The sequence below is a fragment of the Ipomoea triloba genome, chromosome 7, assembly GCF_003576645.1.
Source record: "Ipomoea triloba cultivar NCNSP0323 chromosome 7, ASM357664v1".
Lineage (NCBI taxonomy): Eukaryota > Viridiplantae > Streptophyta > Magnoliopsida > Solanales > Convolvulaceae > Ipomoea > Ipomoea triloba.
This window is the reverse complement of record NC_044922.1, coordinates 18,242,586-18,270,532: the sequence shown is the minus strand read 5'-3', so window position 1 is coordinate 18,270,532 and position 27,947 is coordinate 18,242,586. Positions and strand designations below refer to the sequence as shown.

Sequence of the window (27,947 nt, the reverse complement as noted above, 5' to 3'; positions counted from 1 at the left end):
CAAATATATACTCTATAGGATCGATTTCTTACTCCACATGAAGTGCATAGAGTAAATTTCTTAGCACAACGGCCGGCATGCATGGTGCAAGAGATCGAATGTCATTTATCATGTATACCAGAGCTACGCTTATCATCTTAGCACTAACAAGTCCCCATTGGCCACAATTTGCCCATGGCCCAACCCAACATGGAGCCTTCGTGTTCCATGCAAACAATTTGGGCTTTTGGAGATGCACGAGGAAAGCACAACAATTCCCTTAGGCTTTTGAAAGCTATGGATGTGTCAATATGACCAAATTCCATAATAACAACTTTCTCTAGTGCGGGGGATTTTGAGAGTAGCATTTTTACAAAAAGCATTTCGACTGTTGATCCACTAAATGATTCAATTCTGATTGTGTTAAGCATCTTTAGCTCCTGCACAATAAAGCAACCATCTAGATCCTCCAAACATCTTGAAGCAGCTTCTTTATCAGGTCTGCATGCTGCCTATAACTCAAGAAGAAATGAAAGCATGCACAACTCTGAGGACATTTGAGAAAGAAAAAATAGAAGAATCATATATGCATGATTGTGAAATTAAATGTATACTCAACCTCATCAGCTATAATTCCCAGTTCACATAGGTTGGGGCATTTTTGAAGCAATTGCATAACAATGGTGAGCTGCTTCCCACAACCAAAACTTAATATATCCAACCCCAGTACTTGGAGATTTATTGCAGTTGCAAACAAAGATGCGTCCATATACTTGAAAGATGGTATTGAAGAAAGAAAAAAATTAACCAGAATGAAACTAATTAAATTAAATTAAATATGACATCCATTTGCATAAAGTAAGCAGATTAGATTCTCACCGGCAAGGAAGAGCCACACAACCCAAGAGCCTTAATTGTTTTCAAATGTGGTGTCAACCATCTTGATTCAACCACATCATGCATTGAATTATGAACAGACAACATTTCAAGTTTTGAAGCGCTGATCTCAAATTTAGTAATCCCTTCACAATATAGGAAATCTAGTTTCTCAAGGTTTGGAATACTAATACTAGAGGCAGTTCCATTAGCAGTGCATCTAAATTCAATAAACTAAAAAGATAATGATGTGACATTGGAAAATATACCACCAACATTATTGACCGGCAAATCAATAAAGAGACCACGGACACTCAGTTGTTTAATTGTCCGGCATGAGAGTATACAAAATGGCAGTTTATATGATAAAGCTCCTCCGCAAATTATAAATCGTATGTTAAGCTCCTCCACACCATTTCTTGATAGAAAAAGACACCACCTATGGAAATCAGACTGCCTCAACTCAGGATAATAATTTTCAATCATTAGACAAAATTCCTTAACCGGTCCAGCACGAGAAAGGAAAATATTATTTATTATGTCAACCAGAGTTCTGCCTTCATCATCGACACTAATTGAGAAGTCCCAATCGAACGAAAGCCTCCCATACTGCAACCAAACATCATTCCAGTGGGTTGAGAGTAGAGCAGTTCTGGCAGTGTCTCGGATGGACAAACACTCCAAAATTATGTGCTTTACCTCTACCGGCAGAAGACTTATTAAATCCCTACATGCATACGCTACGGGTCGACCCATTAAACCGATGTGTCACTCGAAATCAAAACCTAAAATCCTTCTAATTCTTCAACTGTAAATTTAGTATTTCGTAAATAAAATGAAATTAGAAAGATAAGAGTTGAGGAGAAAACAGAGATTGGGGGAAAAGTGACAGAAACCCTCACCTATGATGTTTGGGCCTTTGTGGGTTAGAAAAGCCGAAGGGAAACGGAATGCTATTCCTCTTGAAGATTAGCCGTGGAGCAGAGTAGCATACGCCAGACGGAGAGAGACGGCTGAATCGCAGGCTGAAGGGCGAAGGATTCTATTCAAATTTATATATCTTTAAAAAACAGTTGACCAATTTGCTAACATTTCACTAGCTTACTACTAAAAGATTTATATTTTTGTACAGTGATTTTTTTATATAGTTTTCTAATGTACTAAAATAACATAAATATTGTCATTTGATAATGCAAAAAGTTTAGAGTTTTACTTTTTGGGGTGGGATTGAACGATGGGGTTTATACAATTTGAATGCTAATTTGCTACTCACTTGTTGGTTTTGAATTCTTATTTTAGAAATTTAGTACTTAAGAAATATAATTTCAATCCGGATTTTGAGCTATTGTTCTTATTTCTAGTTTACTTAACTATGATTATCACTTACCAAGTCCACCCCGTGTAAAGATTATGTTTTAATTTTAATTTATTTGCTCTTTAATTTGGATATGTTAAAGTTATATGGATTATGCCGGAAAGAGATATAATCAATGCACTTTCTGTAGATATTCTTGACAATATATTGGAAATTTTTTCAAGAAGATGCTAGAAATGTTGTATTGTCCACCGAATGGAGAAATATTTGGTCCAGTCTTACACGACTCAAGTTCCATGATTTCTTCTTTGACTACACTTAGAGTTAATACCCAATATAGTCCTCGACTATAGTGGTTTTACTCGATTTAGTCCTAAATGACTTTTTGTACTTAATTTAGTCCTCAACTTTGATGATTTTACTCAATTTAGGACTAAATCGAGTATGACTATGATGGTTATGTGTGGTTATTTGTTGGGTTTTTTTGTAATCAACAAAATTGCCATGTAGCTTTTGTTGGTCCCAAGGGGATGGGTACAAGTCTAGAGGGGGGAGGGGTGAATAGACTTGTATAAGATTTTGCAAATCTTTTCGACCTCTCGTGTGTATTGAACTCAGGATGTTTAGGTTCGATACCTCACGAGGTGAAGACAAAGTTTTATGCGCAGCGGAAAAGTTATCCCCTTTTAGTTAGCACGAGTTTGAGTTAGTTCGAGAGGTGTGTTTATATGTAGAGCAATTCGAGAGGTTAGCGAGAGATAAATGCAGAAAGTAAATGCGAGAGAGATTTTTAAGTGGTTCGGCCAACCTGCCTACGTCCACTCTTCTTCCAGAAACTCCCTGGAAGGATTGCACTAAAAACTTCCATTTTCAGTACAATATCGAGCGCTTGAGCTTTGATCACGAAGCCCGCCAGTACAATATCGAGCGCTTGAGCTTTGATCACGAAGCCCGCCTCAAGCCTCAGGTTTTTCGCCACGCTTCTTGTTACTCCACCTATCGAGCACTTGAGCTTTGATCACCAAGCCCGCCTCAAGCCTCAGGATCTTCACAAGACAGCTCCCAGGTTACTCCGCCTCTCCTCAGGTTTTTCTCCCCGCTTCCAGTTACTCCACCTCTCGAGCACTTGAGCTTTGATCACCAAGCCCGCCTCAAGCCTCAGGATCTTCACTAGACAGCTGCCAGGTTACTCCACCTCTTCTTGCTTAATCCAAAGCAAGGACCTTTGGTTGTCACAGTTGAGTGTAACAAACTCCAATCTGACCAAAAGCTATCGTTGAATCAACTTCAATGTAGAGCAGCTTCAGTCACCTTCTAGATGTGTAGCAGTTTAAGCTATGTAACTCTCTCAAACACTAAGATGTGTTTTTCTCGCTGTTTTGAATATCAGGATGATATTCCAAATTGGATGCTTGCACTTGAACGTTTGAATCAGACACCTCTTAAGATTTTCGAATGAACCACACATTTTTTTTTCTTGTGTCTTCACGTCCTTTTAAATGAGAGTTGAGGAATAATTCCGTTGGAGGGAAAATTATTCCGTTTGAAATCTGTCTCCCATGCTATGTATGGGACTTGCATCTTTTCAGCATTTTTCATGGAGTAGTGGTCTTGTAACTTGAACCTTTTGTTTGGTAGTGGATATTCCATAATCCACTTTCTTGAGTCCATGCTCCACTTGCTACTTTTGGTAAAAGTTACTCTTTTTTTTTTTTTTTAATTCCCATTGATCCTCGTTTTAGGGAATAAGACCGACTTTGGATTGGTGCACCTTCTATCCGTTTGTTGTGGAATTCTGATGTGGCATCCACTTCTGGCACCTCCTTAATATTTTATCTCCATGATATTCTTCTTCTCCAAACTTTATTCATGCTTTCTGACCGTCATTCAGCCTTTTGAAGAAGTGTTAGTTTATCGAGACCAAGATTGACGTCTCGATTGTTTGATGTCTTGATCCCCATGTATCGAGAGATTTATCTCTCGAACTCTGCTTATGTCTCGAACTGAGTTGTTGTATCGAGAGATCCTATCTCTCGAACTCTGCTTATGTCTCGAGACTTAGTTGATGTCTTGCAGACCCTTATTCCTCCAGTGTTGTCCCGTGCCTTCTTCTGATCTGTCTATAGGATTACAACACGAGACTTCTAAGATGTTCAAACAGGTTTACCTTAAGCTTAAATATTTTCCGAGTTGAGCTCAAAGTTACCCGGTTGTATTTTCGCTCTTGGTTTACTTGTCGAACTTACAACGTTTTGCCTATGTGTCGAGACTTGGGGATTTCTACTTAACAGTTGGTATCATCAAAACCTATTACATGATGTTCCTAACAGCTTTAAGCCTAAACTTGAGATTATGTTGTTTATCTTCCTATGCTAGAGGATCTCTCATTTCTCGAATGTGATAAGATATTTTATTTTAACATTGTTGCACCAAAACTTGGTAGTTTGGAAATCAACCTGGTTGACTGTTCTTGTTATTTTTACAAAGAATTTGGTGTTCTGCCGCCTAACTTGGATTTGAGATCTATATCAAGTCTTTATTTGAGTTGTTCCACTTGTTGCTTTGAGGTAAATTGGCCTGATGACACTTTTTTTTTTGTTTAATTCTGTTTTTATAAAATGTTTTTTAGCAACTGATCTAATTGTTTTTCTCTTGGTTTCCAAGGTGTTTATTGAAGAACTTACTAGAGTGGGCCATGCACTTGCACTAAACATTGAACTACTCAAGCTAGCTATACCAATTTATAGATCTTTGCCAAAGAGTATAATTAATTCTGCATTCATGCATCTGATGCGAGCATGTCCGAAATTATGCGAACTTGATATATGGACAAGGAAGCGAAGCGCAATAACTCCATTGCATTGCATCTGCTTGGGATTTTAAAAGCCGCAGAAGCTTCAATTCCATTGCATCTGCTTAATCCTCTCCTCTCCTTTCTGAAATTGTCTCTTGCTTAAAAGTAAATTGTGAGTAGCATCTGATTTCTTCGCTTTTCCGATTCAAGAAGCACTAGGTTTGTTTTGACTTCATATTATATATGGTTCTGATTTCAGAGAAGCTCTAGGTTTGCCGATTTAGATTTTATAAAACTATATATGCTCTGAATTCTTCGTTTTTCATTTTGTGCTTGTCAGAGTTATGGCAGACAGAATTAGTGAACTCCCAGCGGGTATACTTGACAATATTTTGGGATTTTTGCCACTTCAAGAAGCTGCTAGAACTGCCATTTTATCTTCCTTCTGGAAGGATATCTGGTTTAGTCTGACAAAGCTTAGCTTTGACTCTGATTTCTTTGATTACTTATGTCTTAAATATTCCGACGATGAAGGTTCGGATTCGGTATCTCACATTTTTGAAGTAGTCAACAAAATTCTCATGCGCCACAGTGGACCTATTCACAAAATTGCCTTCGATTTCGATGGAGATATATTGGATTATTTGGGGTTCTCAAATAATATAGATAATTTGTTGGGGGACAACTTGAATCAGTGGTTTCTTCTTCTCCCCCAGAATGGTGTTGAAGAAATTGACATTTCTAGTTTTCAAAGTTCACTATGTCTGGTGCCAAATTGCATATTTTCTTGTCCAACTCTGAAGAGATTGAAACTTTCTAATGTCTGTGTTAAACTAGTAAATGCCTATGTACTTCCGAATGTTACGTCACTTGATTTTGAATATGTTCAATTTCTTTCTGAAAATTGTTCGGATTATGTTGTTCATCTTCCTAAGCTAGAGGATCTCTTACTTTGTAGTTGTGAGGACATATTTTATTTTAACATTGTTGCTGCTCCTAAACATTGTTGTTTGGATGTAACATTTGAGTACTCGAGTTATTTTAACCCCAAGGATATGTTGATTAACTTCGACTTGGGACGTATCTCAAGTCTTGATTTGGAGTGTACCTATAGTTACTTTGAGGTATTTTACCTTGACCATTTTTTATGTACTTATGTTTTTGTAAAATATTTTTTAGGAACTGATCTAATTGTGTTTCGATCTCTTGATTTCCAAGATGTTGATTATTGAAGAATTTAATACAGTGGGACAACCGATTGCACTAAATGTTGAACACCTCAAGTTGTGTATATATATTGATATCTGTTTGCGAGATGATATAAATCCATTCATACATCTGATGCGAGCATGCCCGAAATTATGCGAACTTGATATATGTTATCCAGAGGTAATCTTCTTTTGTATATATATATATATATATATATATATATATATATATATATATGGATAAACTATTGTTCTATAAAATTATGATCAATTCCATTATTGTTGCATTTCTTAATGCAAATTTGTTATGCGAATTATGAGTTGATTGATTATTTATTTTTGTGTTCTATTAATAGGGTTTGAAGTTAAATCTAGATGATTTTATGCTTATGGAGGGACTTAGAAGTGTGGCTCTAACACAGAAAATGCTTCGCACTTTGAAGTTTAGCGAGTTTCATGGGTGGAGGTCTGAAATGCAATATATCAAGTTGTTTCTTGCTTGCTTTCCAGGAATTGAGAAGGTTGTCATTACTCGAAGTCAGTATAATCGTTCTATTAACGATTTTAGCATTATGCAGGAACTTTTACGTTTCTCTCGTGCCTCTACTAAAGCATAAATTTTTTACATATAATAATCATAACTTTATGCTGTCTCCTTAGTATGTAAGTTCTGTAGTGTGTAATGGTTTATGGGATTGCTTACTAGGTTTGAATGTACTATCACAACCGTACTTGGATTTAAGGATAATTAATTGTTTGTTCCCCGGTAATGTATTAAGTTACTGAACAACATTTGTTATTTGGAATATTATGAATATATTATAGAGTGATTGAAAATACATACGAAATGCATTCTGTTGAATATTTATGAATATTAAGTTTTAGATTTATGATTTACCATTTACATCATCAGCAGGGTAAACTAGTATAATATGTATTCTAATTTGTCCGTCTTAGATATTTGCATAGAAAATAAAATATTTCATTTTATATGGATCTCCTCGGTGTTTATCAATCTTTGCCCTCATATTTAATTTCTTTCCATCATTTATATACTCCCAGAATCAACTCCCAATAATTTCATTTAATATACTTTACAAATTAGAAATCTCATAGAAAAATGAATTAGAAATCACATACAAATAACGTAATGTCCTAACAACCATTTCATAGAAAGATTTTAGAATTTTAACCAAAGAACCAATTGAATCCCAATACATAAAAACCAATAGCAAAAGATGTTTCATGGTCTTCATACGTTTCAAATGCGTTCTGATAGAGCAATGCAGTATGAAACATCATGTATGAGGAGTTCCACCTTGGAGGGCTAGCTTCATGGGGAAAGTGAATAGGTTGTGTGTAGACTATTGTGTAACTTGTAACCTACTCAATTATACAAAAGATATATAGAGTTTTTCTAAATTTATTTTAAAAGCAAAAATACTAACAATTTATAAGTTTCAACACAATTTACATATCTTCCTCAGCCACAATACAAATTCTGCTGAAATAATCATATCAATGTTTACATAAAGTTTAAAAAAATTAAAAAAAAAATATATATATATATATATATGGTAGGTCATGAGAATGAGGTTTCTTCCATAAAGAAAAGGCGAATGTCATGAGAATGATGTCTTCGGAGTAATTATTTTTTATCTATGGAGAGATCTTTTTTTTTTTTTTTCTTATCACTCTCTATTTTAAATCTACCTCTCCCAAAGCAAGAGTTAAAAAGGCCTATTACCCCACCACACAGAGAGAAAGGAAAAACAGAACCATACTACATATCAACTGAACATTTCTTTTGTTTATTGACAATTTCATCAGCCAACTTGATTCACTGCCAAAAGTCCACGGACACATTTTATAGAAATAAAAAAAGTAGTGCATTAACACTGGCCTATTATATTCTTAAACTCAACAAACTCCTTGGAAGTGTGGTCAAAAACCAATTGAGTAGCATCAAAAGAGTTGGATACGCGAACCTCACTATCTACAGAACAATATTTCAAACTAAGATAAAACAATGCAAACATTGACTTAAATTAGGTGCATATGAAGAATCAATATTTGATTACTTATTATAGCTTGTTTGTTACCACACTCTTATCATAAAATGATCATTCAATTTCTTTTAGTACATAATTGCTATACTAAAGTCACATTCTTAGTGATTCCGCACTAACATTTGAATTTTTATTTCCAGGTATATTAGCAACAATACTTATCCTTATTTTTCTATTATTTATTTGAAATATATTTTATGAACTAATCCATTTTTATATCTTTTTTGTTTCACAGCATTTTGCCAGCGAACTTACTAGATGGGAACCTGAACTAAATGTGGAATGCCTGGAGTTAGCATATGTCGGGTATTGTGATGATGATGACTTTTCTTCATTTATTCATTCATTACGGAAATGCCCAAAATTACGCAAGCTCGATATAATGACTGTATTGGTAATCTTCATTTTCATTGATAAATTATTTAAAGAAATTCTAGCTGTTCTATTATTGTTTCGCATTACTTAATGCAAGATTATAGTATAAAATATAAATTGGTTGAAGCTTTTTTTTTTTTTTTGAATATTGATGCAGAAATCTCTAAATATACACTTTTGGAGGGATTGAAAAGTGCGGGTAAAACTCTTAAAATGCTTCACACTTTGAAGCTTAGATCATTCACTGGGTCGGTGTCTGAATTGCAATTCATCATGATATTACTTGCATGCTTTCCCGCACTTGAGAAGGTTGTCATTATTCGTGATAAGGTGAAGTTTGACTCTAATAATGAGTTTAAAATTATGCAAAAGCTTTTAAATTTCCCCCTTGCATCAAGGAAAGCAAAAATCATTTACATATAAGCATCTTATTATATTTTGTTGAATTGAATTTATGCATCTCCTTGATTCACTCTTTAAGTTCAATATTATGTAATGTACTAATGGTTTGCTCAAGTATCCTTACAAGTTGAATCTTCTTTAAATACAACTGACTATATTACTAGTTGAATCTTCTAGTACACAACCCTTTTTTGTTTTGAATTGATCTTATGGTGCTTGCTAGTTATCTACAAATATTTGAAAGGGAACAAAGCTATTTTGTTGTGCTTTATAAAAATACAAGAATTTTATTTTCATTAATGATGTAATGGCATCATTACTCCAAGATGAATTGTGTAGAATGCAATAGAAAAAAATGCAAAGACATGTACATGAAAAGTTTTGAGTGGAATTGCTTCAAATCCCCTCTTTATACGTGTCATAAAGGCTAGTTAATTGCACAAAATTCCGAACTTTAAGTCTAGTATGATAAGAAACATAGCATTATAGTATTATACTCTAATAATAAGCAAATATAGTGAATTTTTTTGTATAACATAGTAACGACATGACATTCATTTGCACTTGCCAATTGGGTCTAGTTGCGAATTTGCTAATTGCTTGTAAGGCTAGGTATGAATTAGATTAATATACGTATTTTTGGACCGTAGTCCACACAGCTAACTTATTAAATCCCTACTTGCATCTAGTAGGGTTTTAAGTCGCTGACATCGAGCCATTAAATTGAAAGAACAAAGAGACGTCGGTCGAAATGAAAAGTTAAAATCATTTTATTCTTCAACTGCAAGATCTCATACTTCGTAAATAAAACGAAATTAGGAAGAATTGGGAAGAAAACATAGATTGAAGAAAAAGTGACTTTTAGCTTGCCACTGAGGAGACGAGATGTACCGGGGAAGCCAACAACTCTCTTGGAATTTTGACTGCCATTGAGGAGTCAAGATCATATGATTCTTGAATAACAACTTTCTCCGGGACAAGAGATTTAAAGAGCAGCATTTTTACAAAATAATGTCGAGTGTGGATGCCCTAAAACAATTCAATCTTCAATGTGTTAAGCATTTTTAGATCCTAATCAATAAGATCCTCCAAAAGTCTTATCTCATTAGACAAAAATGTCTACAACTCAATATGAAATGAAAATTAAGTACAACCATGAGGAAATTAAGAAAAAAGTAAATCATGATTGCCAAATATATACTCTATAGGATCGGTTTCTTACTCCACAGGGAGTACATAGAGTAAATTTCTTAACAAGCTAAGGCAGCTGGCATACATGGCGCAAGAGATTGAATGTCATGCGCTACACTTTTATCATCTTTGCACGCATCTTTCAGCCAATGGCCCACAATTTACCCACAGCCCAACCCAACATGGAGGCATCGTGTTCCATGCAAACAATTTGGGATTTTGGAGATGCACGAGGAAAACGCAACAACTCCCTTAGGCTTTTGACAGCTACGGATGTGTCAATATGCCTAGATTCCATAATAACAACTTTCTCTAGTGCGGAGGATTGTGAGAGCAGCATTTTTACAAAAAGCAGTTCGACTGTTGATCCACTAAATGATTCAATCTTGATTGTGTTAAGCATCTTTAGATCCTGAACAATAAAGCAACCATCTAGATCCTCCAAAAGTTGGGAATGGAATTGAAGGTTAAGCTAAGTAGTGTAGTGTGTAATTAAGCTAAGTAGGTTGTTATATGAAAGGCCGGCCAAGACTCAGCTGATGCAATGGAATTGAAGCTTCTGCGGCTTTTAAAATCCCAAGGAATGGGAGTTATTGGGCTTCCTCGTGTTGTGCATCTCAGAAATCACAAGTTGGGAACAACAACAATCTTCCGGCGATTCATGGTTTGCTAAAATAAAAAATCTTAACCATAACTGCTTGCAAGGCAATAATGCAATATAATGTTTGTGGTGGATGAAATGTTGTAAGATAAGAGTGGTACCTTGTTTCCTATGTTGTTCAGTCAGGACTATGTTGTAAATTATTTTGACTATGTTTGACAAACCTAGCTGAAGTGGTAACTAAAAGTAGCTTTAATTTATTTATTAACTTGCAGTAGTGAATTTATATATTTATAGTAATAAATTATATTTTTAGTACATTAGTAAACTAAAATGAAACATAATTGCTATACTTAAGTCACATTCTTAGTGATTCCGCACTCATAACATTGAATTTTATTGGGGCTCTCATGCTATTATATATTTGGAGCTCACAAATGCCTAACGGGTGCGAATGAGATGATATGAGGTCCAGTACAGTCCTTCTTCCAAAAGGTTGAATCCTCAACCTAAGGGTCCCCCATGCCTTGGTCTGACAAAGCACACAGAGGCTAGACCTTTACTCACTGCACACAAGAAACCCCCTCAGTTTGAGAGGTTGCTCTCACACTGCCGCTGGTGAGGCTCGATCCCTGGTCTCTTTTCTCAAACTTCACCCCTGTGACCAGTGTGTTGAACTGATATGATACTGCAGTTGTGTTGAACTGATATTGCAGTTGGGGACTGCAATTGCGCGGAACGGAGGCTGTTTCATCCGTCTGTTTTTATTAATCAAAACGACGTCGTTTTGTCACTTGGTCCACAATGTTTGGTGAATCACGGTCCACGATAAAATTTGCTTATGATGTCTCATATTTGAGTCCCTCATAAGGGCCCTTTTACACCTTTGAAGTACGGCCTAGACAACCAAAAAAGAAATGAAACAAAATTATAAGATTTAATGAAAATCATCTTCTATTCTTCTATACTATCCTTAAAAATGTTAGCCATTGTCGTGGTTCATTCTAGTAAAAAATTGCTTCAACCAATTATTATACATGAATATCAAATCTTTGAACGACTTTAGTTTTAATTTTAAGTACGAAAATTTAGTTCAAATGTATTGAATTTTATATGAGACACACAAAGTTAATTAATAGATAATTTTGGGATTCTGATATGATTTGTGTATAAACCATTTGAACAAAGGTGTGTTTTAGTTGAAGCTCAACTAGTATCTATGCTATTTAAGTACTCCATTCGTGTAGTTGGGTTAAGGAAAGAAGGGAGTTTAAGAGGGAGAGTTCTTACCTTTTAGGGGATGGTTAGGGGAATTTTAGTTTTAATTTTTAATTATGAATATTTAGTTCAAATTCTTAGGCCTTCGATCAATGGCGTTTCAAATTCTCAAGGGATCAATGAATGTTGTTGCGCGCTTCCCATTGCTATTTCGAAAGTCGAAACACGTTTTATTATAACAGCCCTCCATTATATTGGCTGCGGCATATTAAGCTCCACATATTATTGCTTTTGCTTTTGATCCAATGGCTACTTCTTCTCAAAACAAAACTGCAAGAAAGGAGGATTTAATAAGTGGACTCCCAGCAGCAGATGTGAAGCAAATGCTTACAAGTAAATTGTGAGTAACATCTGATTTCTTCGTTTTTCCAATTCAATAAGCACTAGGTTTGTTTTGAGGTTCTGATTTCAGAGAAGCTCTAGGTTTGCCGATTCAGATTTTATAGAACTATATGTGTTCTGAATTCTTCGTTTTTCATTTTGTGCTTGTCAGAGTTATGGCAGACAGAATTAGTGAACTCCCAGCGGGTATACTTGACAATATTTTGGGATTTTTACCACTTCAAGAAGCTGCTAGAACTGCCATTTTATCTTCCTTCTGGAAGGATATCTGGTTTAGTCTGACAAAGCTTAGCTTTGACAGTGATTTCTTTGATTACTTATGTCTTAAATATTCCGATGATGAAGGTTTGGATTCGGTATCTCACATTTTTGAAGTAGTCAACAAAATTCTCATGCGCCACAATGGACCTATTCACAAAATTGTCTTCGATTTCGATGGAGATATATTGGATTATTTGAAGTTCTCAAAGAATATAGATAATTTGTTGGGGGACAACTTGAATCAGTGGTTTCTTCTTCTCCCCCAGAATGGTGTTGAAGAAATTGACATTTCTAGTTTTCGAAGTTCACTATGCCTGGTGCCAAATTGCATATTTTCTTGCCCAACCCTGAAGAGATTGAAACTTTCTAATGTCTGTGTTAAACTAGTAAATGCCTATGTACTTCCGAATGTTACGTCACTTGATTTTGAATATGTTCAATTTTGTTCTGAAAATTGTTCGGATTATGTTGTTCATCTTCCTAAGCTACAGGATCTCTCACTTTGTAGTTGTGAGGACATATTTTATTTTAACATTGTTGCTGCTCCTAAACGTTGTTGTTTGGATGTATCAATTCACTACTCGCTTTATATTAACCCCAAGGATATGTTGATTAACTTCGACTTGGGACGTATCTCAAGTCTTGATTTGGAATGTACCGATACTTACCTTGTGGTATATTACCTTGACCCGTTTTTATGTACATATTTTTTTATAAAATATTTTTTAGGAACTGATTTAATTGTGTTTCGATCTCTTGATTTCTAAGATGTTGATTGAAGAACTTAATACAGTGGGACGACCGATTGCACTAAATGTTGAACACCTCAAGCTGTATATATATACTGATATCGGTTTGCGAGATGATATAAATCCATTCATACATTTGATGCGAGCATGCCCGAAATTATGTGAACTTGATATACGTTATGTGGTAATCTTCTTATATATATATATATGGATAAACTACTGTCCTATAAAATTCTGATCAATTCCATTATTGTTGCATTTCTTAATGCAGATTTGTTATGCGAATTATGAGTTGATTGATTATTTATTTTTGTGTTTTGTTAATAGGGTTTGGAGTTAAATCCAGATGATTTTATGCTTATGGAGGAACTTAGAAGTGTGGCTCTAACACAGAAATGTTTCGCACTTTGAAGTTTAGCGAGTTTGATGGGGGGAGGTCTGAAATGCAATATATCAAGTTGTTTCTTGCTTGCTTTCCTGGAATTGAGAAGGTTGTCATTACTCGAAATCATCAGTATAATCGTTCTATTAACGATTTTAGCATTATGCAGGAACTTTTACGTTTCCTCGTGCCTCTACGAAAGCAGAAATTTTTTACATACAATAATCATAACTTTATGCTGTCTCCTTGGTATGTAAGTTCTGTAGTGTGTGATGGTTTATGGGATTGTTTACTTGGTTTGAATGTACTATCACAACCGTACTTGGATTTAAGGATAATTAATTGTTTGTTCCCCCGGTAATGTATTAAGTTACTGAACAATATTTGTTGGTAGAGAAAAGACACTACTGCTCTCTATCAGACTGCTTCTGTGTATAGTTGGATCTAATCATTAAATGTGCAAGAGAATACTATTTATTTTGTTCTGTCGTTATCAGCTTTGCATATTTTGAAACATAGGAAGAAGTCCTAATTGATCACAAGTCGCGAATGCTACAATTGAACATAGTAAGGATTGAATTGCAAAATTTATAGAATATTATGAATATATTATATTCTTTCAAAAAAAAATTATGAATATAATATAAAGTGATTAAAAATACATACGAAATGCAATCTATTTAACATTTATGAATATATTAAGGTTTAGCTTTATGATTTACCATTTACATCATCAGTCCGGTAAACATAAAATCATCTGGATTTAACTACATTTCTACCCTTGATTTATAAGTTTCAACACAATTTACATATCTTCCTCAGCCACAATACAATTTCTGTTGAAATAATCATATCACTAAGTTGGGTGAAAAAGCCATGACTTTGACAATATTATCATTGAAACATATTCTTTACAGGTGGTGCAGGGACTCAACTCTACTTTAGGTGATTCTTCCTTTCATGTACTGCTAGCGGAAATTAAAAACTTGATGAGTATGTTTACTCATATTAGTTTATCTTTTACTAAACGATCTGCGAATCAGACGGCTCATATACTTGCCAGGCAGTCTGTTTCTTTGTCTGATTGTTCGGAGTGGTTTGTTAACCCTACCATCTTCCTTTGTAATGTTCTTTCATCTGATTTGATCTAATGAAGTTACCTTTCTCAAAAAACAAAAAAAAACAAAAAAACCAAAAAAAAAAAAACAAAAAACAAAATATAAACATGGTAGGTCATGAGAATGAGGTTTCTTCCATAAAGAAAAGGCCAATGTCATGAGAATGATGTCTTCTTAGGAGTAATTATTTTTTATCTATGGAAATATTTTTTTTTTCTTATCACTCTCTATTTTAAATTCTACCTCTCCCAAAGCAAGAGTTAAAAAGGCCTATTACCCCACCACACAGAGAGAGGAAAAACAGAACCATACTACATATTAACTGAACATTTCTTTTGTTTATTGACAATTTCATCAGCCAACTTGATTCACTGCCAAAAGTCCACGGACACATTTTATAGAAATAAAAAAAGGTAGTGCATTAACACTGGCCTATTCTTAAACTCAACAAACTCCTTGGAAGTGTGGCCAAAAACCAATTGAGTAGCATCAAAACAGTTACGTTGGATACGCGAACATTGACTTAGGTGCATATGAAGAATCAATATTTGATTACTTATTATAGCTTGCTTGTTACCACACTCTTATTATAAAATGATCATTCAATTTCTTTTAGTACATTGGTAAACTAAAATGAAACATAATTTCTATACTATAGTCACATTCTTAGTGATTCCGCACTCATAACATTGAATCTTATTGGGGCTCTCATACTATTATATGGAGCTCACAAATACCTAATGGGAGCGAATGAGATGATATGAGGTCTCATATTTGAGTCACTCATAAGGGCCCTTTTACAGCCTTTTAAGTCCTAGACAACCAAAAAAGAAATGAAACAAAAGTATAAGAATTAGGGTGTGTTTGGAAACTCGGAAAATAATTTTCGATAATTTTCGAAAATCATTTTCCGGGTTTTCTTTGTTTGGGAACGCATGGAAAATACAGTCAACGGAAAACAATTTCCGTTGACCAAGGAAAATCAAGCCAAAATTTCAAAAAAACAACTTCCGAAATTTTTTTCCGAAAGTCATTTTCCGGAACCATGGCGTAGTTGGAGAAATGGACCAAGGAGGTTGGGGAACATCTGGTTTCCGGCAGAAATATGTATGAGACAGGTTTCCGCCGGAAATCGACTGAAACCATTACAGGTCTGGTTTCCGCCATGGAATAGTACACATGTACTGGTCTATGGCGGAAACCATACGGGTTTCCATCAGAAATATGTAGATTCAATTTTTTTATTTAAATTTTATTTTAAATAAATAAAATTATTTTAATATTATTATAATTTTTTATATTTAAATAAAATAATTGAAATGTTTAATTATATAATTCTACTCATTTTCCTACCTATTTTTCAGAAAATGAACCAAAAACAAAGGCAACTTTCCATAATACATCCAAACACTGAAAATGAAATCCTTTTTCGGAAAATGACTTATTTTCCAGAAAACAATTTCCAAAAGTCATTTTCCTGCTTTCTAATAATCGTGGCTCATTCTAGTAAAAAATTGCTTCAACCAAGTATTATACATGAATATCAAATCTTTGAAGGACCTTAATTTTAACTTTTAGGGAAAATTGTAATTTATGCCCCTCCATCATATGTCAATTATCAATGTTACCCCTGAATTATTAGTGGTGTAAATGTTGCCCCTCAATTTTCAAAACGGTACATATATTGCTCTGTTTCATGGTAAGTTAATTCTGTTTCCTTTTCCATTTTTCCTTGTAAGTTAATTTCCTTTCCTTTTTTATTTTTCCTTTTTTACTGCTAATATTATTAGTATTAATCAGTGAATTATATATGGACCCTTTTTTTAATTTCCTTTTCTATTGTTTTCTCAATAATTTTTCATTTTCTATTGTTTGGACTACTTTGGGCTAAAGTGTTTGGACGCGAATGCACGAAATGGGAATTTTGTTAAGATTTTTCTTTTTTTTGGTAACCTTATTATTATTATTCCGTTTCTCGGTAAGTTCGTTTCGTTTCCTTTTCTATTTTTCCTGGTAAGTTAATTCCGTTTCCATTTTCATTTTTTATTTTTACTGCTAACATTATTAATAATCATTGAATTATGGATCATTTTTTTTTCCTTTTCTATTGTTTGCTAAATATTTTTTTTCTTTTTAAATTGTCTGGGATTGAGCGAAGTGTTTGAGCGGGAATAAATGAAATGGGGATTTTTTTTAATAATAATATAGATATAGATATAGATTAGTAGCCAGCCATCACATATATTAGTTAATCTATCTATTTTCATTTTCATTTTCAATCAATTAGAGATCTTTTTTATTTTCACTCAATAATTAGTAATTTCCATTTCTTTTTTCATTTTCTGTCAATTAGGTGCCAATTAAGGCACAAATGTGCATGGAAGTTATATCAATAATAATAATAATAATAATATTATTATTATTATTATTATTATTATTATTATTATTATTATTAATTAAATTATTAATATTGTTCGCATAAATTTATTCCTTAATTTTAGGAAATCCAAAGGAATGCGTTTAGTGACGAAAAGTAGACGCACCTCTCTGACTGTCTTATATTATAAAAAAATTCCATTTTCTCAGTTCTTCAAAGTCGAAGCTAGAGCCCGGGAGTGGAAACTCAATGACGCAGCTCTCTGGCCGTCTCGCCCACACTGCCCAGCCATAGCGAAGGTTTGGGTTCTCAAGAGTAGCTGTTCGCGCCACACATCAGGCTAAAAATTGAGGTATTAAACTTGAGCATATGCAAATTAGTAAAATTAGGGATCTAGGGTTTTATTTAAACTTTGGTAATCTGCAATCACAAATTCACAAGTTGTTTGATGCTTTCATAGTTGTATTTGTCGATTTGTTGGCGATCGGGGATTCAACCTTTGAGCTCCCTAAGCAACCGCAACGGGTAAACATAGATGCTACATCTCCAAGTAAATGTCATATTATTAGAAAATAATAATTTGACAAAAATGATCATGAAAAATTTAATATTTAATTATAAAAATTCAATTTTATATTTATTTAATATTTTTTTACTCATATATTGAATTAAATATTTAATTATAAAAAATTATGTTAAACTTACATAGTATATATGGTCTCTTTTTGTTGGCAATTTATATCGTGGACCAGGGTGCATTGTGCACCCCGTACCAAAATGTTAGAAGTATGAGTTCTGTGTATTTTGTGTCAATACTCTGTGTATTCTATGAAGACATTCTGTGTATTTTAGACAACCGTTTTGTGTATTCTAGACAACCGTTCTCTATATTCATATTAGTAACATAGGTTGTGATGTGTTTTTACATTCGAATGTTTAGGAGAATGAGTTTTGTGTATTTTGTGTTAATATTCTATGTATTCTATGAAGACATTCTGTGTATTCTAGGTAACCGTTCTGTGTATTCATGTTAGTAACCAGGTTGTGATGTGTTTGTGCATTCGAATGTTAGAAGGATGAGTTCTGTGTATTTTGTGTCAATATTCTGTGTATTCTATGAAGACATTCTCTGTAATCTAGGCAACCATTCTGTGCATTCATGTTAGTAACACAAGTTGTGATGTGTTTGTGCATTCGAGTAGTAGGATGATGAGTTTTGTGTATTCTATGAAGACATTCTGTGTATTCTGGACAACCGTTCTGTGTATTCATGTTAGTAACACATGTTGTGATGTGTTTGTGCATTCGAATGTTAGGATACACATAATATAAGCCCAAGTATTATCTCTTATGTTCCATGTTTTTCAAATTCCACAATGTTGTTTAAATATTCACCTTTTGTCGTGTTCGCTTTTGTGATCTGATGAACTTGTGTGTGTTTTTTGTTCTTGCTTCTTCGTCACTGTTTTGGTTGTTGTTCAAATTACAGTTATATTTTAGTTTTAAAAAAAACTGTAATGAGATCCGTAACAATACGGCGTAGTTTCGGATGATCCCAGGTCCATGGTAATATGGTATAACAATCCCTTTTTGTTCACTTTTGCCGGACTTATAAAACAATATCACCCGCCTTGTTTGTTGCGTTCCCCTGTGTGTATGTATATATTCTTCCGCCTTTCCTTTCAATCCCAGACACTAACTTCGTACTGTGATATAATCTTTAGGTATTAATGTTCTTTAGATGTTCATAGTGCGATTGAAATTGAATAAAGTGATTTCGATATATGATCTATATGTGTTTTCTACTCTCCAATTCGGTGCACTAATCCTTTTGTATTCCAATTTAATTACTATCACCAAGTACACATTTTGGGATTTTGTTTTAATTTTAATTTTTTTCTTCTTTAAATTGCATATGTTGAAGTTATGTAAATGATTTCGGGGAGAGATAGAATCAGTCAACTTCCTACAGAAATACTTGACAATATTTTGGGATTTTTGCCGATCGTAGAAGCTGCTAGAACTGCCATTTTGTCTACCAATAGGAGAGATTGTTGGTCCAATCTCACACAACTTAACTTCGATGATCAGTTCTTTGCTTACGTTAGGAAAAAATATTCTGACAGTTATAATAGGACATCAATGTGTATGTATGTAATCAACAAAGTTCTCATGCAACACCATGGACCTATTCGAAAGTTTGTCTTGGATTTTAAGGGTGACGTATCAATCATCGGTGATGGGCCTAATTCTCGGAAGTTTGACTTCGATCAATGGTTCCTTTTTATCACTCAAAAAGGTGTTGAAGAAATGAGCATTGCTTTTCCAAACCCAGATACTGATGAAATTATTTGTGAAGAATATAAATACTTCAGGCTCCCAAATTGCATATTTTCTTGCTTAACTCTCAAGAGGTTGGATCTCAGTGCAGTATTAGTTGTACCAACAATAAATGTCCCTTGCATATTTCCAAATGTCACTTCACTTAGTTTTGTCGGCGTTGTCTTTGATCGTATTAATCTAGATTGCGTTATAGATGTTCCTATGCTTGAGACTATCTCATTCAGCCAATGTGAAGATGCGGAATATTTCAACATTAAGGCTCCAAGACTTGGCAGTTTAACACTCAAGGATTATGAAATTGAAGAGGATATCGAGATGTATCGTCGTATTACCCCTGTTAACATGGACTTGTCATTTATTCATACTCTTTGTTTGAATTTTTCTTTCCAGGTATATTAGCCACAGTACTTCATCCTTATTTTTTGCGGACAATTATTTATTTGAAATATATTTTATGAACTAATCCATTTTTATATCTTTGTTTGTTTCCTAGCATTTTGACAACGAACTTACTAGATGGGGACCTGAACTAAATGTGGAATGCCTGGAGTTAGCATATGTCCAGTTTTGTAATGATGATGACTTTTCTTCATTTATTCATTCATTACAAATATGCCCAAAATTACGCAAGCTCGATATAATGACTGCATTGGTAATCTTCATTTTCTTTGATAAATTATTTAATGAAATTCTAGTTGTTCTATTATTTTTTTGCATTACTTAATACAAGATTATAGTGTAAAAGATAAATTGATTGTGGTTTTTTTTTTTGAAGATTGGTGCAGAAATCTCTAAATATAAACTTTTGGAAGGATTTAAAAGTGCGGCCAAAAGGCTTAAAATGCTTCACTTTGAAGCTTAGATCATTCACTGGGTCGGAGTCTGAATTGCTATTCATCAAGATGCTACTAGCTTGTTTTCATGCACTTGAGAAGGTTGTCATTATTCGTGATAAGGTGAAGTTTGACTCCACTCATGAGTTTAAAGCTATGCAAAAGCTTTTCAATTTTCCCCGTGCATCAAGGAACACAAAAATCATTTACATATAAGCATCTTATTATATTTTTGTTGAACTGAATTTATCCATCTCATTGATTCACTCTTTAAGTTCAATGTTATGTAATGTACTAATCGTTAGCTTGAGACTTCAGAATACTAGTTGAACACAACCTTTTTTGGTTTTGAATTAATCTTATGGTTGTTGTGCTTTATAAAAATACAAGAATTTTATTTCAATAAGGGAAAATTGTAATTTTTGCCCCTCCATAATATGCCAATTATCAATGTCACTCCTGAATTATTAGTGGTGTAAATGTTGCCCCTTAATTTTCAAAAACGGTACATATATTGCCCCTCCCGTAACAAAGGAGGGGCAATATTTACACCACGAGAGCAGCAATATATGTACTGTTTTTGAAAATTAAGGGGCAATATTTACCCCACAATAATTCAGGGGTGACATTGATAATTAACATATTATGGAGGGGCATAAATTACAATTTTCTCTTTCAATAATGATTTAATGTCATCATTCCTCCAAGATGAATTGTGTAGAATGCAATAGAAGAAAATGCAAAGGTATGTACATGAGAAGTTTTGAGAGGAATTACTTCAAATCCCCTCTTTATACCTGTAATAAAGGCTAGTTAATTGCACAAAAATCTGAACTTTAAGTTTAGTATGATAAGCCAATGACCTTGTGGTTTAGTGGCACCCTTTTGCACCCCCATGTGGAAGGGAGTGGAGGCAATGCTAACAAAAAAAAGTCTGCTATGAAAAGAACCATAGCATCATAATAGAGTGAGTGGTCGTGCACTCTTGTCACTTAAGAGAGGTACGGGCATAAAGGTGTCTCCTATAGTTAGGGCCTGCTCAAGAGACCTCGTGGTCTGACCCAAAAAAAAATAGACACATAGTAACGACATGCCATTCATTTGCACTTGCCAATTGGGTCTAGTTGCTAATTGCTTGTAAGGCTATGTATGAATTAGATTAATGCACATAGTTTTGGACCGTAGTCCACACAACTAACTTATTAAATTCCTACTTGCATCCGGTAGGGTTTTGAGTTGTCGACGTCGAGCCATTAAATTGAAATAACAATGAGGCGTCGGTCGAAATGAAAAGCTAAAATCATTTTATTCTTCAACTGCAAGATTTCATATTTCGTAAATAAGATGAAATTAGGAAGAGATTGAGGAAAAAGTGGCAGAAACCCTCACCTCCACTGTTTGCGTTGGGCCTTTGCGGGTTATGGAAGCGGAAGGGAACCAGAATGCTAATCATCTTGAAGGGTTTTAATTAAATGGAATAAGAGAAAACTAAGAATCAATGACACTAGTCTGATTAGAGATTTTTATTGTCATGGCTCCCGAGGTGCTTATTAACCTCAGTATTAGTTGTTATATTGTGGATCATGGTCCAAAAACGATGTCGTTTCTTTAAGTAAAGAAACGGCTACCGCTACTTTTTAACGGAGCCCATATTTTTGGTGTGTCAATTACAAAATGAAACTACAGTGTATATAAAATCAAAGCGTCTCACATATTTTTTTTATATTATCAAATGAAACTGTAATTAAATTGAAATTAAATTGTATTTGTGTTAAAATGAAACTGTAGTGTATATAAAATGAAACTGAATTTGAGTGTATATTGTCTAATGAAACTGTAGTACGTTATATCGAAATGACACTGTAATTGTGTTGTAATGAAACTATAGTGTATAAAATGAAATTGAATATATTATACAAACAGAGCTACTTTACGCGGAACTACACAGATGGGTGTCGTTCCTCTTCATTAAAAGAAACGGCACCGTTTTAGACCATGGTCCACGGAATAATTTGCGCCTCAATATGAAGAGCAATATCATAATATCATTTTTTTTTAAACATTTTATTCTTTCAGGTAATTAAAAAACCTTGTTTATTGTATTAGAATATCCAAAAAAAAAAAAATTATCACACTCATAAAATTGCTACCATTAAGATGTGAAATTATTTAGAAGTTTACACCGTCAGACATAGTGGATGCGCTCCATACCGAAATCAAAGACTGAACCCTTAGCATTTGATTTAAGGAGGGATGAATCTATTCCACTCAACCAGACCCTCCAAGTTGTAGAAGAAACTATATTAATGCAATAAGAACTAAGAACACACCCCATATACCTATTACATTATAAGCATCCAACATCATCTCAGACAAAATATACTACTTACATTCAAGGGAGACATTCTTCAAGTCTACTACTTAGCAAAATAAGATGTCATCCTTATCTTACAAAAGTTTACAACAATTTAGGACAACCATTGATTACATTTCTACTTTAAACCATGCAATGGGCTGCACCATACTCCATTCCTAAAACTCTAGCTGGGAAGCCTACTACTCTATGCCTAAAGTTATAGTCCATGTATACAATTTGTACTTTTGGAGATGCACCAGGGAAGCCAACAACTCTCTTGGACTTTTGACTGCCATGGAGGAGTCGAGATCATATGATTATTGAATAACAACTTTCTCCGGGGTAAGGGATTTAAAGAGCAACATTTTCACAAAATAATTTCGAGTGTGGATGCCTTAAAACAGTTCAATCTTCAATGTGTTAAGCATCTTTAGATCTTGAACAATAAGATCCTCCGAAAGTCTTAGCTCATTAGATAAAACATGTCTACCACTCAACAAGAAATGAAAATTAAGTACAATCATAAGGAAATTAAGAAAAAAGAAAATCATGATAGGCAAATATATACTCTATAGGATCAGTTTCTTACTCCACAAGAAGTGCATAGAGTAAATTACTTAACACGGCGGCTAGCACGGCACAAGAGATAGAGAGATACACTTTTATCACCTTTGCATCTTTATGCACACTCTACCACCAAGTCTTGATTGACCACACGGCGGCTAGCACAGCACAAGAGATAGAGAGATACACTTTTATCACCTTTGCATCTTTATGCACACTCTACCACCAAGTCTTGATTGACCACAATCCCCCCGTGGTCCAACCAAACCCGGAGTCCTTGTGTTCCATGCAAGCAATTTTGGCTTTTGGAGATGCACGAGGAAAATACAACAACTCCCTTAGGCTTTTGACAGCTACGGATGCGTCAATATAACCAGATTCCATAATAACAACTTTCTCTAGTGCGGGGGATTTTGAGAGCAACATTTTCACAAAAAGTATTTCGACTGTGGCTCCTCTAAATGACTCAAACTTGATTGTGTTAAGCATCTTTAGATCCTGAACAATAAAGCAACCATCTAGATCCTCCAAAAGTCTTGAAGCAGCTTCTTTATCACTTTTGCATACTAGCTGTAACTCAAGAAGAAATGAAAGCCATGCACAACTGTGAGGACATTTGAAAAAGAAAAAACAGAAGAATCATATATGCATGATTGCCAAATTAAATGTATACTCAACTTGATCTTCCATAATTCTCAGTTCACATAGGTTGGGGCATTTTTGAAGCAATTGCATAGCAACAGTGAGCTGCTTCCCACAACCAAAACTTAAATCATACAACCCCAGTACTTAGAGATTTATTGAAGTTGCAAACAAAGATGCGTCCATATACTTGAAAGATAGTAATAAAGAAAGTAAAAAAATTAGGCAGACAATTAAGAACTTTAACAAGCTAGCTAGAAGGCAGGAAACTAATTAAATTAAATCTGTCAGCCATCCATTTCATAAAGTAAAATGAGGCAGAATAGATTCTGACCTGCAAGGAAGAGCCACACAACCAAAGAGCCTTAATTGCTTTCAAATGTGGTGTCAACCATCTTGATTCAACCACATTACACACAGAATTACGAACAGATAACATTTTAAGTTTTGAAGCGCTGATCTCAAATTTATTGATCCAACAAAATACGAAATCCAGCTTCTCAAGGTTAGGAATACTAATAATAGAGGCAGTTCCATTAACGGCACACCTAAATTGAACACCCCTAAAAGATAATGAAGTGACATTGGAAAATATACCACCAACATTATTATTATTTACTGGCAAATCAATAAAGCGAACTTGGACATTGAGTTGTTTAATTGTCGGGCAGGAGAGTATACAAAATGGCAGCTTATATTCAGCCTCTCCACAATTAAAAAAAACATATGCTAAGCTCCTCCACACCATTTCTTGATAGAAAAAGACACCACCTATTCAAAACAGACTGCCGCAGCTCAGTAAAATAATGTTCAATGTGTAGAGTAAATTTCTTAACCAGTCCAGCACGGGGAAGGAGAATAGTATTTATTATGTCAACCAGAGTTTTGCCTTCATCATCGTGACCCTGTTGGACACTATTTGAGAAGTCATAATTGAACACAAGCTTCCCATGCTGCAACCAAACATCATTCTAGTGGGTTGAGAGTAGAGCAGTTCTGGCAGCGTCTCGGGTAGGTAAACACTCCAAAATTCTGTGCTTTACCTCTACCGGCAGAGAACTTATCAAATCCCTACTTGCATCCCCTACAGTGGTTTTGATTAGCCGACGTCGAGCCATGCGTCAGTCGAAATCAAAAGCTAAAATCCTTTTATTCTTCAACTGTAATTTTAGTATTTCGTAAATAAAATGAAATTAGGAAGCTAAGAGTTGGGGAGAAAACAGAGATTGGGGGAAAAGTGACAGAAACCCCCAACCTCTGATGTTTGGTTTGCTTTGGGCCTTTGCGGGTTAGGAAATCTTGAAGATTAGCCGTGGAGCAGAGTAGCAGACGCCAGACGGAGAACACTAAGGCCGGCCGCCGGTTGAGACTGGAGAATCGCGGTGGAGAGAGACGGCTGAGTCGCAGGGCTGAAGGGGCGAAGGATTATATATTTAATTTAACTAGTATTTTCGCACGTGCTCTGCACGGAATGGATTTGTTATAATATTTTAAGAATATTTGGATCCATATACAATTATATATATTATAACATCGAATATTATATAGCGCAATTGATGAGATTGATTGGATCGATTATGTTTTCTCATGCTTTTTTGGCTTGAATTATAACAAATAATTATCCAATTACCCGTGCGTGGATAAATTTATATTGAGATAATAAAAATAAAGATGATATTATAAAAAAAAAATTCTAATGTTGAATGTGTACATTTATTTGATTATAAGATTAGTACAAAAGTGCTTTCAAAAAAAAAATATTAGTGCAAAAGTATTACTCAATTAATTGAATAATATATGATTTGTTTGTCTAAAATTATCTTTAAAATATCTATAAGTAATATGTCTTATATAATTATATTATTACTAAAATAAATGTGGAAAAATTAAAAATAAATTAATTATAATTATTAATAAATTGCAATTTTCTTGTTTATAAATAACATTATAATTATAACCAATAAACATAAACACATAGTAAAGTATGATTAGTTAAGAGAAATTAATTTATAATAAATGCCCCTAAAATTTGGGGGGAAAGCTTGGCACAAATTAGTGGATTTAGTGCAGAAGGATAAAGTGCTGGCTCTATTTTCCAAGGTGAAACCCGATCAGGCCTTGGAATCGTTGAAGTTTCGTCCCACTGCACCTAAAGATAGCAATACATATCACTTTAGGCATCACAAATAAAAATGTATCGCCAAACCTCTCCCTTTCAAACACAAGGGTATTACCTTTAGACATCTCCATTTTGATTCCGGCCACTTCTGGGGATCACGATCTTCAATGCCAACAATAGTTCCAGTAAACCTAAAAAAACCACCACATAACGCTCATAATATTAGTTAATAGTCTAGAAAAGACACATCACCCTCAACAATGCTAACACATGTGATATACATCTGCTCAGGAGCTTCTTCCCTTTCAAACCTCATTTTAAATCTCATTCCTATTGAGTAATTGTTTTTTAGAGACTCCATGTCATATGGAATGATAAATTTAGTTGGGCTTGTCCTGTAATATATGATGATATATATAGCACAAAAATTGTGAAACAAAGGGTCCTCTTAATGGAAAGTGTAATTAATTTTAGTTGTAATTATAATTGATTGCTAATTTTATGAAAATATATATGGTTTATTAATAAAATCAATGATTTTACTAAAATAATTTTGAGTTTAATTTTACAAAAATGCTCATGTTTGGACAGAAAAAATTGTCCAGGAACTTTTGTTTATATATATATATATATATATATATATATATATATATATATATATATATATATATATATATATATTACCAATATATCACCAATTAATATTAACAATATTAGCATATTACCATAATAATATTATAGATGAATGGGATTGGTATGTTCTTAGCAATTGACTGGTTTTATGAATAAATAAATAAATAAATAAATATATATATATATATATATATATATATATATATATATATATATATGAATAATTAATTAATAAATGAATAAAATAAATGATTTTACTAAAATGCCACTAAGTTTGGGCGGGAAAATTTGGGAGAAGGATATTGTTTTTATATATAGTATAGACTACGACTTGGATTATATTGAACTAGGGTCTAGGATTTTATATTATATTATATATATATATATATATATATATATATATATATATATATATATATGTATTTTTTTATTTTAAATTTTAATTGATCAATAGTTTCGAAACGAATTAATCATTGATTGAAATTGAAATTTTATAAAACCTCTAGCGATTAATTGAATCGTAATATTTTTGTTAAAAAATAATTAACTAAAATTTATATATTCGGTCTATTAATCGAACTTTCACCAAAGTTTACATACCCTCACTTACAATGTTTAAATTAAAGGAATATATTACTACTAATTTTAAAATTAGTATAATATAATGTACTAATATAACATAAATATTGTCATTTTATAATGCAAAAATTTATACATATTGGGATTGAACAATAGGATTTATACAATTTGAATGCTAACTTGCTACTCACTTGTTGGTTTTAAATTCATATTTTAGAAATTTAGTATTTAAGCAATACCATTTCAATCCGAATTTTGAGCTATTGTCTTATTTCTACTTAACTGCGATTACCACTTACCAGGTCCACCCGTTTAAGGATTATGTTTTAGTTTAATTTATTTGCGCTTTAATATGCATATGTTAAAGTTATCTGGTTTATGTCAGAGAGAGATAGAATCAATGAACTTCCGGTAGAGATTCTTGACAATATTTTGGAATTTTTGCCAAGATGCTAGAAATGTTGTATTGTCCACCGGATGGAGAAATATTTGGTCCAGTCTTACACGACTCAAGTTCGATGATTTCTTCTTTGACTACACTTACGACTATGACTATGGTGG

The 27,947-nt window shown here is 33.7% G+C and overlaps 2 protein-coding genes across 3 annotated transcripts in view; one reads left to right on the top strand and one right to left on the bottom strand.

Moving 5' to 3' along the window:
- The window catches only part of LOC116025491 (F-box/FBD/LRR-repeat protein At1g13570-like), a 48,847-nt gene that overhangs the window by 18,358 nt on the left and 2,542 nt on the right, over positions 1–27,947 (bottom strand). The gene's annotated exons all lie outside the window — the stretch shown is intronic.
- Positions 17,527–20,826, top strand: LOC116025492 (F-box/FBD/LRR-repeat protein At1g13570-like). The gene is made up of 4 exons (XM_031266728.1): positions 17,527–17,669; positions 19,242–20,050; positions 20,154–20,312; positions 20,436–20,826. The coding sequence occupies exons 2-4, from the start codon at positions 19,250–19,252 to the stop codon at positions 20,520–20,522; spliced, it is 1,047 nt and encodes a 348-aa protein (XP_031122588.1). The 5' UTR covers positions 17,527–17,669; positions 19,242–19,249; the 3' UTR covers positions 20,523–20,826.

Bases quoted from the DNA above. Each gene is read 5' to 3' on its own strand.
- LOC116025492 (XM_031266728.1), top strand. From the start codon at position 19,250: ATGATTTCGGGGAGAGATAGAATCAGTCAACTTCCTACAGAAATACTT. The intron at 20,051-20,153 runs GTATATTAGCCA...TTTGTTTCCTAG, and splicing joins GTTTGAATTTTTCTTTCCAG to CATTTTGACAACGAACTTAC. The intron at 20,313-20,435 runs GTAATCTTCATT...TTTTTTTTGAAG, and splicing joins TCGATATAATGACTGCATTG to ATTGGTGCAGAAATCTCTAA.